The sequence below is a fragment of the Falco cherrug genome, chromosome 3 (genome assembly GCF_023634085.1).
Source record: "Falco cherrug isolate bFalChe1 chromosome 3, bFalChe1.pri, whole genome shotgun sequence".
In the NCBI taxonomy this organism is placed as follows: Eukaryota; Metazoa; Chordata; class Aves; order Falconiformes; family Falconidae; genus Falco; species Falco cherrug.
The window spans coordinates 56,522,626-56,540,899 of record NC_073699.1 but is presented as its reverse complement, the minus strand read 5'-3'; the positions used below and the strand labels follow the sequence as shown (position 1 = coordinate 56,540,899).

Below are 18,274 nucleotides of genomic sequence, written 5' to 3'. Positions count from 1 at the left end.
TACATCTCATTAACTCCAGACCTATTGTCCTTCTTTATCAGCAAGGAAACAAACAAAAATGGATCATTTGACAACACAAAATAAGCACATAAAACATGGATGAGGACTTTTAGAATAGGACTCCCTTTGTTCATATCTGAGTTTCTGATGCCAGGCTAGCAATATTTTTCACTCATTCCTGATACCAACGGAAGGATCAAATGACTGGAAATTAAAGAGGCAATAGGAGGCATAGGTCATTAAAGATACATGAAGGAATTAAAATCCACATAGATTTCAATAAGATCTATTAAAAGCCAAGTGTGTTCATTTTTACATAGCACATTATATTTTATTTTCACTTAATCAGAGTTGATCATCAAAAAACAAGATGCAAAGGAGCATACTAGCCTTGGAAAAATATTCTTTATAAAATCATAGCACAACCAACTACTTGTCAATCATTCCTAACAAAGTTTTGGAAGTTTTCACAGTTAGCTTATCAGAGATTCCTGTGGTCTTTTACTCACCATTAATGCATATTGTAATACCTTAAGAACAGGCAACATCCTACCTGTGTTTTTTGATCCCGTTAGACAGCGACTCCCCACTGCCACAAACCTTTTCTTCAGACATGCTTGAAGTTATTGTATCTTTTGAATCCATGCTGTCCTCCAACGAGTAGGCTGTTGTTTCAAACCCACTTAATGATTTTTCAGATTCTGAATCTGCAAAAGAGCAGGTGCATGTTAATGAATCTACCGCCTGTGCTAGACTTCAGTCACTAACAGATCTTCTTTCTTTGTACAAAACTGAAACCTAAGTAGGCTGCCGTGTTCTGATGACAGCATCCATTTGGTAAGTAACTAGTACTGCCACAGACCACTGCAGCTCTGTATCTAGATATAAAGAGACTGCTTGACAAGCAAGAACACAATACATTAAAAATCACCTAGCAAACAGAGGCAAAATTTGACATTCTTACTAAGCTGAAGCTACTACAACTTGCTTAGGAGAAGTGCCAGTGTCATAAAGACACCAGTACCTCACCTAACTAAACACAGTTACCTCAACATTCAAGTATTGACTCCTTCTTCTATATAATATTTCACTTTGGACTAAATTCTTACGACAGTCACTGCTGTTCAGCAACCTTCACTTCCCACCTTACAAAACAAGTATCAAAGAACAGAAGGAGGTATCACACACAGTGTATTACATTAGCCATAAAAGTCCCAGCAAAGTCAAAATGATGAGCTCTCCAATCAGTAAGATAAACTTTGTACTCTGGAAGGTAGGTTAATAGTGCAATCCACAATCACATCTAGAACTAAAAATAACATTAGTGACACCACTTTATTTCCAACCAGTGTTTTGGTCAGGTAACGCTTAACCAGCTCTGGAGAAGAGTCGGTCTTGCCCCAAATCAGAAAGTAAAAATTTCTTGGCAAAAGGCTGTATTTTTGTTTCATGTTTTTCTTTCATAACTGACAACACTGTGAAAGGATTATCCAATTGCAAGTTCCAGGAAGCAAAGGAACGACTCAAGACAAGTAAAGATGCACCTTCTATCCCATTTGGGAAATCCTTTAGCAGAAACCAGGTACAACATCGAATGGTAAATAGCTTAATGCAAGCCTCACCACTTCTGAAAAAAGTGAACAGAAACTGCAGCAGACACCATTCCAGCTACGTACTATTTCTTTCAGCATATGCTCCTGCTTTTGGCTGCAAATACCCAGAGAAACAATTGCAAGATTAGTCATTCTCTCACATGCTGATTCTAATTCAAAACTAGTAATCAAAACCTGTTGAAGTAGTAGTCCATCCAAAAGAGTATCTCAGTCACAGCTGTCCATTCCCAGGTGCTTTCCTGTTTTCTCTTAAAAAAACCCCAAAACTATGCCAGCAGCTTCTCTACAACATGTAAATTATGTTTGGTGAAAGGGACAGTGATAAGAGGATTTTCTACTACATCCACATTACAAAAGGGTCAAGAATAGGATAAAATCCTGATGAATGGATGGCTGTGCCACCATGTCTCCATCCTCTCTAGAGTGAGATCTAGGAGCATAAAGGAAATCTTTCCTTTCATCAAAAACATCCATCCCTACCCTCATCAAGACAGTACTGAAATTAAGCCAGTTGCTAGGGAATGAAAAAGAACTGCCAGCTGGTGCTGAGGATATGCTAAAAAAGTGGACTGGCACTCCAGAGAATCTTCTCACAAGTTTCCCCATTTGTCAGTCTAGTTCTGTGCCATATTATGATATAACATATCAAAGCATTAGTTTGGTGGTACTATATATAACAAGTAGGATAAGGAGAAGCATTTTTACTTGTGGACAAGTCTGTTACATAAAATACAGATTTCTCCAGAGATCAGGAGCCCAGGTAGTCAGGAAAACACTGTTGTGTATCCAAATATCAGAGAGGCAGAGACACTCTAGCAGTGTAACACGTGGGCCTAAGCATCCTGACCACAGGGCAAGCTATAAATCTCTTCAAGGTGAAGTATTCCACATCTCTATTGAAAGAGCTGCCCAACATGTGGTTATCATGACAAGAAATGCACGAAGCCAACCCAGTAACATAAAGCAAAGCGTCTGCCTCCTGTAAGGTTCCCTTCTTCTGTACCATCCAGCGCTGTCTTGTTTTCAGACAAGAGTCACAACACACAAATTCCGTCAGTCTGAGTTTCTGCAACAGGCCTAGGACTGCACAGGCAGAAAGGGCAGAACAGGTAGGCTGCACCAGAGCTACTGACCACCCTCTGATACGCTTCTCAGTATAACCAAGGATTTTTTACACACATGATCAGTTCTCCTAAGGCTGACCTTACAGTGCCGAGAGGCGATTCTGCTGGACTGAGCTCAGCACCTGGCAAACCTCTCCAGAGCTGTAGACGGTGACCAGCCAGCCTTCTCCAGGGCACGTGCCTTGCTTAATACAACAAAAGCATGCTATACAACAAAGAACAGTAGAAGAATGAATCCGGGCACTGTTATAAGAATCTGCTCCCTAGAGACATCTCTCTGATCTTCCTGAGAAATTGCTCTCACTGAGAAAGTACGTCTACACCAGCTCCTGCCAACGATCTCAGTCTCCAATCCCTCAACCTCAGTTACCTCCTTTGACCCAACAAGCTTAACAAGCCTTGCGTTTGTTTAGGTGTCAGAGGGAACAAGCCTAGTATTGTATTGTGAGCACAGACCAACAGGCAACTCAGCCTGAGCTCTTTCCCGTGTACTTGCAGCTAACTCTTTTCTGAATTAAGATTTGCATACTCCCCCGTCACTGCAAAAAAAGATTTATATTCACAAGTTGCTACAGAGCAGCTGTCAAACAGATGACTAGAAGAAAATGAGGTGGATTTTTTTTCTATTGAACTTAAGTGGGTGTGGGCTGAGGAGAGGGGAGAAGGAATAAGAATGCCTGTTCAGAAGCCAAACTTTTTAAGTGATCCTGAGACACCACCAGGCTGACTAGGAAGCTCTCCAGCTCATGAAACCTGAAGTGTCAGGGTAACAGTAAAAACACCGGCTACATTTTGCAAGAGTGGAAGAGCAAGGGGAAACAGCGGAAGCAATGACAGAAACTTAACTCAAGGGAAGTTCATCTCCTATTGCAACAACTGGTAAATCTTCAGTTCCAAATAGAAAAGTTTGGCCAATGTATTTGATTAACAAATACACCTGAAAAAAGGTAGTGTTTAACCGCTAGCAAGGTTGGGTTTGAGTTCTGACCAGGTGTTTCCCATCCCTCTCTGAGATACCTGAATTCATGCTTTTAACTATATTCAAAGCAAGAAGCCCACAGGCAGCACAGAGGTTGTGGAGCATTTTTGGTAGCGTTCAAAAAAAGCCCTTGACAAGCTACCCTAAACATGGAAGGAAGGGCAGTAAGTTTCTATGCTTTTTGTACAACTTTTAAAGTGAGCTGGTAACGGGAGACAAACTAGGAAGTGAGCAAAAAGCAAAAGAACTAGTCTACTACTTCTCTTGTACCATTTAGAAGCATTCTTTATAAACAGCACCCGTTAGTGGTACCTAACAGCTCAAGCTTTACTATGACAGGTTAGCTTTAGTACAGTCTAAATATTCCTCTAAACAACTGCTTTTATAGTAAGATTGCATCTATGTAAAACCATCAATACCCCCTTTGATACACACAAAAGCTGCGTTTGCAGAAAATCCCCACCTCTCAGATAAAACCTGTTAAAAAGAAAAATTAGGACAGTTCTAAGCTCTTCCCAAATTGGGTATGCAATTTGCATACAACCAACAACCAGGGAGCCTTATCTGCGAGTACCTTCACTCTTTAATTCTTGACATGGTTAGCCATTTTTCAGCATTCTGCACATGTATTCTGTTTCCATATGCTTCCTGAGGTCTGTATTCTTAATCAAAGCTAGTAACTTCCCTAGCTCTCTAGGAGATGCCATTGGTCTTAGAATGTTTTGCTACTTGTTTGGTGCTTCTTCTCTTCCCCAATGCTCCCCCGGCCCCCATCACCTGCCTGACACACACCCCCCACCCCCCGATCACCATAAAAGAGTTTGACATGTTAAGCTTTCAATCCTGAAACCAAGAGCTCTCCTGCAATCCATGTGTTATCGAGTTTAATTACACGTTTCCACCACTCCCATGATGAGAGGATCAGCACACCAGGAGACACTGTTGACCAACCTATTGCTATCAGAGTTCAGATTAATAACACCCTTAACTTTACAGTTCTTAACACTGGATACCATGCTTCAGTAACACAAATAACTCCCATTTCCTGAAGGTTCTTCCTTTCATGTCCAGTGTCTACTGCTCTCCCCTTGCAGGGACTTAGGAGTTACCACAACATTTTGAAAGCATTGATAGTCAGTAGCACATCACTTAAAAAGAGGAGAGAGACTTGAGAAAATAGACTACTACTTCAGTAAGCAATCTTACCACGTTACAAACATTTTTTTCACCACAGTTCTGGAAAAGAAAGAGGATATTTCCGTAATTGTATCTACAATTTCTACACACAGGACCACAGAACAGAGACTTATGAGTGACCAGTTTCATCTATGCCAACATTAGCAGGCAGTATAGCTCAGTTGAAGCAGATTTGCAAGCCAAACAGATAGTGCTGATCACTGGACACTTGAACTAGATAAATTCCTGGTGGTGTTCTCTTCAGATTAGCTGTCCAATAGCAACTGGACTGTATCTTCTGATTCAGCTTCATTCAGGAGCCTGGTTGATGCAATCAGATTGCTCTACAAATGTGAATCACGTCATGGTAAATGGGGACAAGTAGCTGCTGCTGTGGACATATCCTTTCTAATACACTTGTTCCAAAACCTGTTTGAAAATTCTTGCATTGCACTGAATTATCAAAGCTAGAAATACTTTTTTGGGGGAGTAAACATGCAGAAGTGTCTAATATGCAGACAACATTCTTTTAAAAAACGAAACAAAAAGTAGCAGTGGCTTCTTCTTTCAACCTGTCAAGTCAAAGCTAACGATTCTTCAGCTCAAAGTGCAAGCCTAGTTATGCAATACTCTCACTTCTAAACTCACTCCTACGTTGGAGATTTAAAAACTCAGAGAACTGTAGCTAGAATAAGACGGTATCCTAATAAAAACACTCTCAAAGCAGTGGCATCTTCCCACTGACAGACACTATAACTTGTCACATCACCCTGTTAAAATACATCGGTGTTTGCTCCATCTCCTATTATCCTAGTAAGATAATTCAGGGATATGACTATTTATCCAAAATCAGTATCATTTCACTTAATACTATCAGACTGCAAATCAAGTTTAGCAAAAGCTTTGAAGACAAAGTCCTAGTAGTTTAGATTTCTGGAGATAGAAATTTTTAGCTTCTGACAACTAGGCCTAGTCACTGTGCTTTCTTATAAAAATGTTTATGATCGTATTCCTGTTTCTCAATAGCCCAAGAAAGAAGACCCACATTCCCAAATTCTGAGCCAGTGTCAAATATTCCTGACCCCCCTGCTCTCACTGTATCTTGTCATACAGAGATAAGAAGCCTTCTAGCTGAGACTCCATAGACATGGCAGAAAAGCAAGAAAGTATTACCAGGATCCCAGTGATCAGCAAAAAAACCCCACTCCAAATCACACCCACAAAAAACTAATTCCTTTTGTGCTCAAGGTGAAAGTCGTAAAGTGCATCCAGCAGCCAGGAAAATATGTCACATTACCCCTTCTCTAGCCGCACCCCCTCAATCACAAATGGCCATCCTCCAAACACATGCCTTCAGAGACAGAGAGGACCCTAATCACTGCAAAGCACTGAATGTTAACAACCTACAGAAGACAACCTAACAGATGCCTGATGAAGTTGAGAGCCAGTCAAGAAAGTGAGTCTGTGCTGGAAAATTATTTCAAGTACAATAAAGATGAATTTGTCAAGTAACTTCTAATGGAGAAAGAATTTACATATATGCTTTATATATGTATATATGGAAAAAACTGGACTTGTGCAAAGCATTTGACGCTGTTCTTCATGACATCCTCATCTCTAAACTGGAGACATATGGATCTGATGGATGGACTGCTCAGTAGATAAGGAATTGGCTGGATGGTCGCAATCAAGAGTTGCAGTCAACTGCTCAATGTCTAGGTAGAAACCAGTGATAGGTGGTGTTACTCGGGGGTTGGTATGGGACGGGCACTGTTTAACATCTTTGTTGGCAACGTGAACAGCAGGAATGAGTTCACCTCAGTAAGTTTGACAATGACACCAAGCTGTGTGGTGCAGTTGACACACTGGAAGGAAAGGATGCCATCCAGAGGGACCTTGACAGGCTTAAGAGGTGGGCCCGTGTGAACCTCATGAAGTTCAACAAGGCCAAGTGCACCGTCCTGCACATTGGTTGGGGCCAGCCCAAGCACAAATACAGGCTGAGCAGAGAATGGATTGACAACGGCCCTGAGGAGAAAGACTTGGGAATGTTAGTGGATGAGAAGCTTGACACGGCCCAACAATGTGCATTCACAGCCCCAAAAGCCAACCGAATCCTGGGCTGCGTCAAAAGAAGCGTGGCCAGCAGGTCAAGGGAGGTGATTCTCCCCCTCTGCTCCACTCTCATGACACCCTGCCTGCAGTGCTGCATGCAGCTCTGGGGCCCCCAACATAAGAAGGACATGGACCTGTTGCAGCAGGTCCAGAGGAGGTCCACAAAGATGATCAGAGGGCTGGAGCACCTCTCCTACAAAGGAAAGATGAGAGAGTTGGGATTGTTTGGCCTGGAGAAGAGGAGGCTCTAGGAGACCTTACAGCAGCCTTCCAGCGCCTAAAGGGGGCCTGCAAGAAAGCTGGAGAGGGACTTTTTACAATGGCACGTAGTGATAGGATATGGGTAATGGCTTTAAGCTGAAAGAGGGCAGATTTAGATTAGATATTATGAAGCAATTCTTGATGGCAAGACACTGGAACGGGTTGTCCAGAGAAGCTGTGGATGCCCCATCCCTGGAAGTGTTCAAGGCCAGGCTGGATGGGGCTTTGAGCAACCTGGTCTAGGGGGGGTGGAACTTCAAGGTCCCTTCAAAGTATGTGTGTGTGCACGCGCACACACATATACTTAACAAGTTTCACAGTTACACATACCCACTTGATGCAATTTGTTTGCAGCTTCACCTGACAAAACTACCACCTCTCCCACCTAGAGAAGAGGCTTTGGACACTTCCATTCAAGAAGATTTAGAGACTGGTCAGTTATGAGATATATAAACTAACAGTTCTTTAAAGCTGAGTATTCTCTCATATACACAAAGAAAGCCTGGCTGGAGAGACTACGTTCCAGCAACACCGGATAAACAACTGTTCTCAGCTTTGTTGCAACAAGTGAAAAAGCCTGAGGCCTGCCAGCAGAATTGTTCTTTTGGTTCTGGTTGAATAACCTGTTTCTAGTGCTCCTCAATCTCATCTCGTCCTTGAAGGCTTGATAATTTGCTACTGCACCAAGCAGCAAAGCCTGCTGTTGATCCACTGTGTTCCTGTGCTAGTGCTCTACTCGAGCATAGACTCCACTTTGGTTGTTTTTATTCTTTAAGTTGTACACTGCAGAACACCTACCAAGGATTCTAGGAACACTGCCTTTCTCACCCACCAGAAGCATCAGACAGTTAAGCTCGCATAAAAAGCACCCCCACAGCTGCTCATGAAGTATGCCATCACAACCTAATTGACTGCTACAGTTAGATTATGTTCACCCTCAAGCTTTTCCAGATCCTTCATAGTGGTAGACAGCTGTGTGCTGCGGGATCACCCAGTTAGAGTTATTGTTGAGCTGCACTATGTACAGCCTCTCTATACAGATGCACATTGTAATCATCTTATGCAGTTCAGTTTTCCAAAATCACTATTTTTGTGTTTTGCATGTGATAATATGAAAGATACTAAACTGAAGAGCAGACAGAAAAAGAAAAGATATTTCAGAAATACACAAAGTATTTTGATTCATCCTTTTCTTCCACCTGTGACACTTAAGGTAGACAAAATTGAAACAGAACAAACCTCATTATCCCTCAAAACTAGGGATTTTTATGGATCAGTCTTAACAACAAAAGAAAAAACATACACCACCATGGAGAAAGTGAGTCAGAAGGCTACCAGATACAGTTACATCCACTAAAATAGGAGCCTTAACTTAACTTTTGCTATTTAAAAAAAAGGGCGTAGTCACCTAAGGAATCAGACCTTTCATGACCGCCCCGTGGTTTTATAACTTTTTATTATACTAAGGTAAACTAATCCAATTCTACAGCCGGACTCAGGCAAATTTTTAGAGGCCCACTCATAAAGCACATGAAGCATTCTCCTAAAATTAGTTCCACATTAGAAAGGCTGAGACTTCACTTAAAGTGAGACTGTTCCCACCCCCCCACCCCCACTGCATTCACCACAAACATTCACCACAAACATGACTACACACTCACATTCCAAACATCACTACTTACCTGAAACAGCATCATAGAACTGCTCTTCACTGATGATGCTAAGAGGCGGAGACCCCTTAACCAGAGACTGTTCTAGTTCATGGTGTTCAGTAGCTAGCGTCTCTAATGCTTCTGACAAGATCTTGTTTTTCTCCTGCTCATGCTCCAGTTTCAAATTCCTCACCTATAAGTAGATACATGTATGAATAAAATCTCATGTCTCTGGAGAATGTGTAGCTGGAAGCTGTTCAGAAAATAAACTCAAATAAATAACTGGCAAACAGCTGGAACTGAAAATACATGGATTAATGAAAATATTACAGTATTTTTGTGATGAAAATAAGGTTGTTACTCAGCATTTTCAGCAGTTGAGAAATCTGACAAGCTCTGAGGGTATAAACCCCAATTCCACAAATGAATTCAAGCCAAGTAACTAACTATACCTTAAAACTGAGGGGAAATACTTACAACTCTATTTGGATGACCTTAACTATGGAGTTAGCGATTGGTTTCTACATGTACCAAGCTCCTTGTACTAGTCTGCTCTAATTTGGGCTGAGCAGCATCATCTAAATTGAATTACAGAGCAAATGTGAATGCTAGCTACAAATAACTGCGACTGAACTATGAGCTGAAAACATTTAACCCTGAGGATTACAGAGGGAGGTTAAAAAAGACATTCCTCTACTAACTGATTTAATGTCGATATAAACAGCCCTCTCTCCCCGCTCCCAAAACAGTTTACAGAGGAGGCAGAAGATGACAAAACAAACGAAATTAAAAAAAAAAAGTCGTCCAGCCACCAGATGGTGGACATTTTTTTTAAGCCCACACAGGCAATCAGCTCCAGAGAGGATGATGTTATCCACATTTTGAGTCCAGGACTAGTAATGGGAGAGCAACATGTCCTTCCTATTTCCTCTTCATTTTTTTTTTTGCTCATGCCTTCCCACCTCCTCTTTCTGCCAGGGGAGGGGAGAGGATTGGAGCTGAAGGCTCAGGAAGGGCCTCCGAAGCCTTGCTGGGCTGGGAGAAACGTGCTGCTTTTTCTCCTTCGGTTCCTAAACCACAGCCTCTTCTCCTTCCTCCCTTCCCGTCCCTTTTTAAAAGCACCCCAACCCCTGCCTCATCCTCTACCTTACTCTCAAAGGTCAGTTTACAATGCTGATTCTCCCTCCACTAAGAACACACGAGGACATGACAATCTCTTGGAACAGTTACAGGGACAACTCACACATATACCAGCATCACCTTTTTGAATCTGATTTAAGAACCATGGATGTGTCCTATCTGGTTACATTTTACATTACAGCTTTACTTTGGAGGCTTCAGCCCCCTGGGTTATAAGAACCATTCGAAGAGTGGATTTGGAGTTTGGCATAAATGAGGGGGTGCAAATTTAGAGGCTAGGAAGGAAATACTAAAGCAGATTTGCCACTTCCAGAGAAGAGCTGCTATGCTGGCAGTACCATATCGTCTAGAGAAAGATTTGTGAAAGAAGTTTTCACCTCCTCAGTTGTGCCAAACACTGCATCAGTTGGTTTGGTTGCCAGGTTCTAAGAGTAAAGGGGCAATCCAATTAAATGATAATTACCAGAGTATAAAATTGGGTTGCTAATTGAAAGCAATAAAACTAATAAGTCACTTACTGTCTAATAGTTTTACCCTGAACAAAATGAAAGAAGTCTGGACTAGTTACTGTCACTTTCATTTAAAGTTCATTCCAACAATACCAACAAAGCCAATTACTGCAATGTTTCACACACATCAGACACACCACTGCAAAAGATCTGTTATTAAGCAGTTTCTGCAGGGGTTACATTTTCTATACTATCAAGTAGTTAAGGAAATGCCCATTTAGAGAAACAGCATCAGTATTTCACTCTCCTGAAGGAGGGGAAAGGACTGAAAATAAAATGGGACTTTCCATTCTTATTAAACAGCAAAGCAAAACCAGTAATTAATGTGCTATTTGCATTTTTTTTGCAGTATTGAATTAGATGCCTTTATGCTCTAATGCTCTGTTTTGATAAACTGGGTGGTTTAAATCTTTACATAACACTTATATTTCAATATTTAACAGCAAATTGAAAAAAAGTAAAAATGTATCTGACAAAACCCAGATGAAGCTTTTTTCCCACATCCCCTAAAAGCACAGTAGTATGACTGAACAAGCAACAACAGATACAGGCTTAAGACACCACACCTCCCTCAGAAAAGTCTTTTATGACTTTAAGGTTCCTCTGCCTTATCATAATGTAAAGCTATTCACAACTGTAGAAGGTATACTAGAAGTAAATTCCCCTTCTGGAAAATAAACAGCCAGCTTTACAGTAAGGTTCACTCTTCTGTGTACTTCCAGGCTTTCGAGTTGCCCAACACTTACTAGTACAGCAATTACACACTACTAGTAGGTAACAAAAAAAGTTTTTCATCTGTTACATAAGGAACATGACACTAGCCAGAAGCTAAGGAAAAAAGAAAACGTGTTTAAGTTTGTTGCCTGTAACTTTTGGGATGTTCATTTTTTTTTTAAATGGGGGTTCATTGTGTTAAAGCATTAATTCAGTACTTGGGGTGGGAGACGAAAAACCAATAAAAACCTTTTGTCAGCAATACTGAGCTTGTGGGATGGACACACACACTCCAGAGGGCCAAGAGGCAGCTCTGCGAATCTGTACAGCCTAGTACTCCGTGAAGGGTAAGAGTTTACACCAGCAGCTCTCTGAAGGTAGCGGTCTGGAAATACTGTCTGTAACTATACTATGTCCTTAAGCACCAAAACAGCTCCACAGTGACAATGTGAGAACTCAGGGGGGGGTGGGGGGGTGGCTCTACAGCCACTATTTGACTGATTTCACCTCTAGAAAAGCAATGCTTGCAGAGTTACTACAACCTCCACGTACTCTCTTAAAAAAATACAGATATCACTGGAGAAAGAATCTTGTTTGAAATAAGCATACTGTTTATTTTTTTTTTTTTAAACACAAAGCAGCTTTAAGTGATACCACCCTTTTATCACCTTGTCTTTTATTATTGACAAGATATATTTCCTAAACCCTTGGAATAATTTAACTGTAAAGGCAGGATGCTTTGGTTTGGTTTTTTGTTGTCCAGGGGGTGGGGGGTGGTTTGATTTGTTGGGGTTTTTTCCCCCAGAACCACACACTCCTTTCTTCCAAGCTTAACAAGAAATATGCAGGCAGATCGGTACTATTTTCAAAGCATAAGTTTATTGAACAACATAATTGACCAACTGAGTCTCAGGTTTTACCAAAATTTAAGTAGATTGCTATTACGCATAATTTTGCCACACTCCATTTTTCATTCACAAGATTTGACTTATGATTAAATTCTGAGGTTAGTTATTCCATCTTCCCGGCCACTCCACCACCATTTCTGGAGATTAAACTTCAGCTTTATTCCTTCCCAAAGTTTTTTCTTCCCCGTCTTGTCTTACTTCACTGTCCCAACACAAACACAACTGCAAGATTGTAGAAGGACCTTCCAGACTAGTTTTAAAAATGCTTATTGACACAAAATCTTTAGGATCTATGTATAAAGCAGGAAGACAAGCATAAAACGACAAAGAAAACATTCTCTTTCAGAAGCATACGCATTTCAGTCTATTTAACTGGACACACACAGACCAACATTTTTCAGAGGAATATCATGAAGTTTGATTAGCTGAGTGCACGAAGTTGCACTAGCCAAGTTCTGCACTGTTTTAGACAGTGACAAATACTTATGTAAGGTTGTAAATATTACACCAAAATGATGCAGGTATCAGTGTATACACTGGATATAGCTCTGGAAATGCAGTCTGAGCACACTCAGGGAAGTATCAGAAGGGACATTTTATTGACAGCCTGCGTATGGCTGCACAGCTTGGGATACAGCTGTGGTTTCTGTACCTTTAGTAGTGGTGCCTGAGCTGAGAAAGAGACAGATGGCAATTCACATCATACTGGGTTCAGCTCCTCATCTTCCAGCTATGGAACAGCTGTCATCTTTTTGATCCCTGTCACTGGTCCCCACAATGCCAGTACCACCATCAGCATTGTAAGCTTTCCACTGAGCTCCACAGGGATAGTGCCACAGAGAGCTCTAGCAAGCCCAGCATGAGGCCAGCCAGGTTCCCGATCTTCAGCTGGTCAGTCTTCCTATCTCACCCCCTTGTAAGGAGTTATTCTGCACAAGAGCAATTATGGTTATCAATAAAGTTGGGCTTGTGCTTGCACTATCAGACAACAACAGTGAAGATCCATCTTGTTGTAATCTCTAAAGAGAATAATATTATTATGGTAAAACTTTAGGGTTTTAATTGCTGATGGAAACTATCTAGCTTTGTCTCACAGAAGTGTAAATACTCACTCATTAACCTTACAGCTATAGACACGGTTATAGTCTGATACACAGACCTACCAAGATTTCAGTATCTAGGTCAGTGCAACAATTCATTTTTTTTAAAAAAGAAACACTTCTCCACTGAAGAGTTTTGATATCCATGTTCTGGTAACTGGTTTCATTTCTGGTTTAACTGAAAGGGAATCTGATTCCAACAGCTTCCCATAAATATTTGAGTCCTTCAAGCTGCAAGCACTGAATTGCAAGTTTAAATGGTAAAATTATTTTAGCAGTTAGACCTTTATTTCTTTTTTCTAAAGGAATGCAATAAGCTATTTGAAGACACTTCTATTGTCCTTCCATGCTGTTAGAAATCCTGCTAAGCACAAGAACATGTTTTAAAAGTTAACTCCTTCAACTGCATATTACTAGCAGAAAGTTCACATGCCTATTTTGAAATATCAAAAAGCTTATCTGTGTGAACAGACACCAGGCCCATTTCTTTCTGTACCCTCAGCTTCCATCAAGCAGATGGGAGACCAGCGACACGCACCAAAAAACTATTTTCCTCTTTTTTTTTTTTCCTTCTTTTCTTAAAGCCTGAAGTCTTGAACTATATTGTCATAGCCTAGCCTGTAACCAAGGCTTCTCTGTCCATCCTGAAGACATCTCAGTACAACACACAAAATACTTGCTTTGTTTGGTACTGGATGCTTTTTATTTATTAATGCCCAACAACAGTGGCACTTTTGTGGGGTAGGAAAGGGTCACACCACTGTATGCCCAGCTAATAAATCATCATCCCAGCAACGTGCTATTGCAGCTGCAAGTAAATCCTAAAAACAGTACATAGCAAGCAAGGCATAGAACAAATACAGACACCTCAACAACATGTAGGGCTACCTGTCTTTAACATCAGAGTAGCAAATTAAAAGGCAGCATACCTTAGCTCTAGGTTCTCCTGGACTGAGAGAAAAAATTCTAAGACAGTCTTCACAACACTGCAAGGTGGTTTAGTTGAATTTCACTTTCAAGACCATTCAACTTCAGTGTTAGGAATCAGAATGCCCGAAATATGCAGACTTTCAAGCTGTAGGAAGGAAGAACCACCTCTTTCACATAGCAACCACCAGAGGATCTGAAGCCAGACTCTGCCGGAACGTCAGTACGCCGCGTACTGATTCTGCTCTGCAGTAAGCTGAGTGCAGGAAAACAGCCTATGACACTACCTCAATGTCTCTGACTACTCAGAAGTGGGGTTGGTTTTCAAAATGAATGGCTTTGTCCAACTGCCACAGAAATTCCATCCTCCCAAAAACGTCACCGCTTATGGGATGTCTGCCACAAAGCACAGACACAAGGTGCAAGTTTTCAGTAGCAAGCTAAGGGCTAGTCTAACACCTGGCTGGAAATTAACATGTAACCAAGGGATGAGAAAAACACTGCTACAGTAGAATTGACAGTTTTCTGTAGGTACCTCCTGACATTAAGAAATGTAATCCTGCTTTCTGTGATGACGTAAATGTCAATCAAACCTCAGATTTGTTTCACACTGTATCTATTTATATGAAACTGTTAGTTTCCAGGGTCAGATACTCCAACAGGACATATTATCCTGCAAGACAGGACCTACAAAGCTCTGTGTTGTAACACATTACACTATGGAAAACTATTCACAGGAAGCACTGGGAATCCAAAGTGAGGATTCTTTCCCTTCTTCTATGACCTTCATACTAAATGAAAACCCCTCCCAAAACATCTGAGGCAATCAGCGCAAACCATAACTTCAATGCAGTTTGATATGTATTCTATTTGTCTATTCTAACAGACAAGCTCACATTGCTGCAGTTTTGCTGTTAGTACAATACAGTCCCTATTGCTAGCGTCTCCTTACATAAACCAGTTCTTTGTGATGACCAGTTTAAACCAGTGCTGAGTAAATCTGTTATTCTATTACATTTAACGTAGAATGAGAACTACATAGTTTCAAGAAGTCTCAGGTCTGCCTCCATGTCTTGAACAAAACCTGCCTTTTCATTTCATCATGGAAGAAATGTAAAGACTTCGAGTATCTTCCACTAGGCATCTCTGTTTAGAAATTGAACAGATCTACGTATTTTGTTAGCTAACTTTGAAGCGTGCTTCTGCAGCACTAATTCTACAGAATATGCTTCTATGAAAAAGTGCTTTTAGATTTTCCGACAATAGCTAAGTTGTTGCTTAAGCTGCTGAATTGAAAACTGAAACCAGTTGCTCTCACATGGAGTTCTTATAGTTTTAACCACATCTGAAATTTAACAGAGGAAGTTTTCCAGAAAGAAAATAAAAAGGCTTGATTTTTACTCATGGGACTAACTCCCACTAAGCACTCATCAGTACATGATGTTAATGTGTATCACCTGCTTTTTTCCTAACAATCCGTACCTTAAACAAAGGAACAAAAGTTTCCCTATGTTTCTTTGCAAGCACACCTCAGGTATTTGAAGCATTAGGGAAAGGAACAAGTGCTTTATGAATACTCCTATGACATGTCATAAAACTGCAAATGTGACACTGCTCACATTAAAGCAAAAACAAAGATGCAATCAGTTTCATGAACACATCGCTAGATTGCTAAAGCATGTAAATATTTCATACAAAACTTTTGGAGTTCTCATCTGTTTACACACAGGCCTTTCCACACAGCCCCCTGCTGACTCACCACTCCCCACCACCATCAACCACAAGAAACTTGTGATGAACATCTTAACGTGCTGTAAGGCCTTGTATCAGAGCTCTTCATTTGCTGGAGTAAACTAGCTCTTGTCAACTTCATCATAGCCTTGGCTCACCCCAGGGCACAGAGGACTGATCCCAAGAGTCATGCTTTGCTTCAACCATTGTTTCTTGCTTAGGTTTTCTCTCTCTCTGTATTATAAACTTACCATTTACCTGGCTGCAGAAATCTATCAGATCTCCAGTTAAAAATAGAATAGTTAGATAGCACTTGCCAGTGACTTGAACTACTGTTAGTGCGACTACTGAAATGTAAAACAAGATGTTATCAGTTAATCAAGGAGGTAAGCTGAGCTCACTGACGACAAGTAAAGGGTTACTTACTGTATCACAAGACAGCATCAGTCTTCATCTCAGAAGTCTGGCCAGCTGACTACAGCTACAGCATCAGAGTACCACATCTTACTGAGATCATCAAATTGAAAAGCAAACAAAAAACTCAGAAGGCTAACGTAACATTTTGCTTTCTTTCAGATCCATATACAGGATACATCAGCACTAAAGTTCCTTTTTGTACAAAGGCTGAAAGACTACCATACATATCTATTTGAACTCCTGGTAAATCTACTCACATCTCAAAGCCTATAGAAGAAATAAAAGGCTTCGTAAATCAAGTCATAAGACTCTGCCTTAATCATTCTCCAGATGAACACAAGGACTTATTGTTAGTCAACTACAAATGTTCACCTCAAAAGTTTAAGAGGAGGAGTTTAGCAGGGCAGATTTGAAAAGGACACATTTCATTCTTCTGAGTACAAAGTTATAATTTCTCTATATCTGACTGACTTAAATAATAAAATTCTGGTAACGAAGGACCACATATAATCATAAAACTTAAAAAGACAGTGGAACCACTGCCAGAAGCAAGAACCAAGCTATCATCCACACAAAAGAAATTCAGACTTTAGCAGGATCACACCAACACAGACAGACATCAAAGTAGCAACAGAACTGCTGTTCAAGAGGAGAGCTGGAGACGCTGAGAGCAGTCAGTACCCTTCTTGCAACATATAAGTCTATTCTAAAACTCCATGATTCAAGACTGCCTGGATTAACAGTTTCTAAACTATCCACATGCTAGGGACAAAGGCAAGTTTGCCTCCCACCTTTCCCTAAGACACTCACACTTCCTTCTCAACATGGACCTTGCTGCCTTCCTTCCCCTCTCCTGTTTCCACATTTGGCTATGTCAAAGTTTGTTTATTCAGAGGCTGATGAAGCACCGCAGTTTTAACCAGTGGGGAATGTTGTAGTTCTGAGCCAAGAACCTGTCTAGAAGCGCAAGAAAAAATTGCAAAGATTTCAGTTCTGGTTGCAGATTAGAAGGATGGTTATGGCTTAAAAGCTTCGGTTTAAGCTTTTTTTATCAGAGAAACTGCTTTCTTCAAAGTGATTCTGCACTGGTCAAGACTTCACAGAGTTTTTCCTGGTTTGTTTCTGAAGTAAGACTTAATGGCAATTTCAAGTCTTCTTCTTAGAGACTTCCTAAGTCTCTGCTTAGGTTTGAAAGCTGCAGAAGTTGCCAGTTTCCAGAGTGCATTCTGTCCCTACTCATGTTCCAGTATTATAATAATGATCAGTCAAGTATCAGCAGTTCAAACAAAAAGCCTTCTGATTTTGTTGTTTTCCATTAAGTATTGTTTCTATTCTGAGTAAAGCTGAAATTAAATATGGCTGCTATTCATGTTTGCCAATAGCTTATGCCAAAATAAGCTGAGACTGAATGACATCAGCAGCGATGTACATGTTTGGGAAGATTGTTTCAAGTTGCAGAGCTACACTATTACCAGAAAAAAAAACATCTCTGCCATAGCGAGATTAAGCATCTACTTCTTCAGAGGAATGTGTCACAAGTAACCTTACCCAAACTAAGGGTCTCATTCACGCTGATATATTACACTAATGCCAACAGGACTAGAACAGTATATTGCTGTCTGTTTTCAGATCTAGTAAGGACTTTTCTGTGTCTTCTCCCTTTGAGAGACTCAAGACATCTTTGAAGTTAACTAGTCCCACAGACAGAGAGACCAGGCTTTAAGATGCAGGGGTTCTTAAAAACACACACAGGAAACATTTCCTTTTTATTCTTAAGGACTGTTTTGAAAAGAGATTTTAAGGCAGTTTTGCTCTAACTACTTCCTTTAAGTATTTTTTGGTATACACAACTGATTTCTTTGATCAAGCCCTTTGTATTCTCTCCCCCACACTTCTTCCCAGTTGGAT

At 40.6% G+C, this 18,274-nt stretch overlaps 1 protein-coding gene across 3 annotated transcripts in view; it reads right to left on the bottom strand.

Moving 5' to 3' along the window:
- Nucleotides 1-18,274, bottom strand: part of OSBPL1A (oxysterol binding protein like 1A) — a 78,416-nt gene that overhangs the window by 21,349 nt on the left and 38,793 nt on the right. For all 3 annotated transcript variants that reach the window (XM_055703553.1, XM_055703555.1, XM_055703554.1), the window contains 2 exons: nt 8,951-9,113; nt 554-707 (listed from right to left, as the gene is read on the bottom strand). In XM_055703553.1, coding sequence (XP_055559528.1) covers nt 554-707; nt 8,951-9,113 — 317 coding nt within the window. The remainder of the gene's footprint in view (nt 1-553; nt 708-8,950; nt 9,114-18,274) is intronic.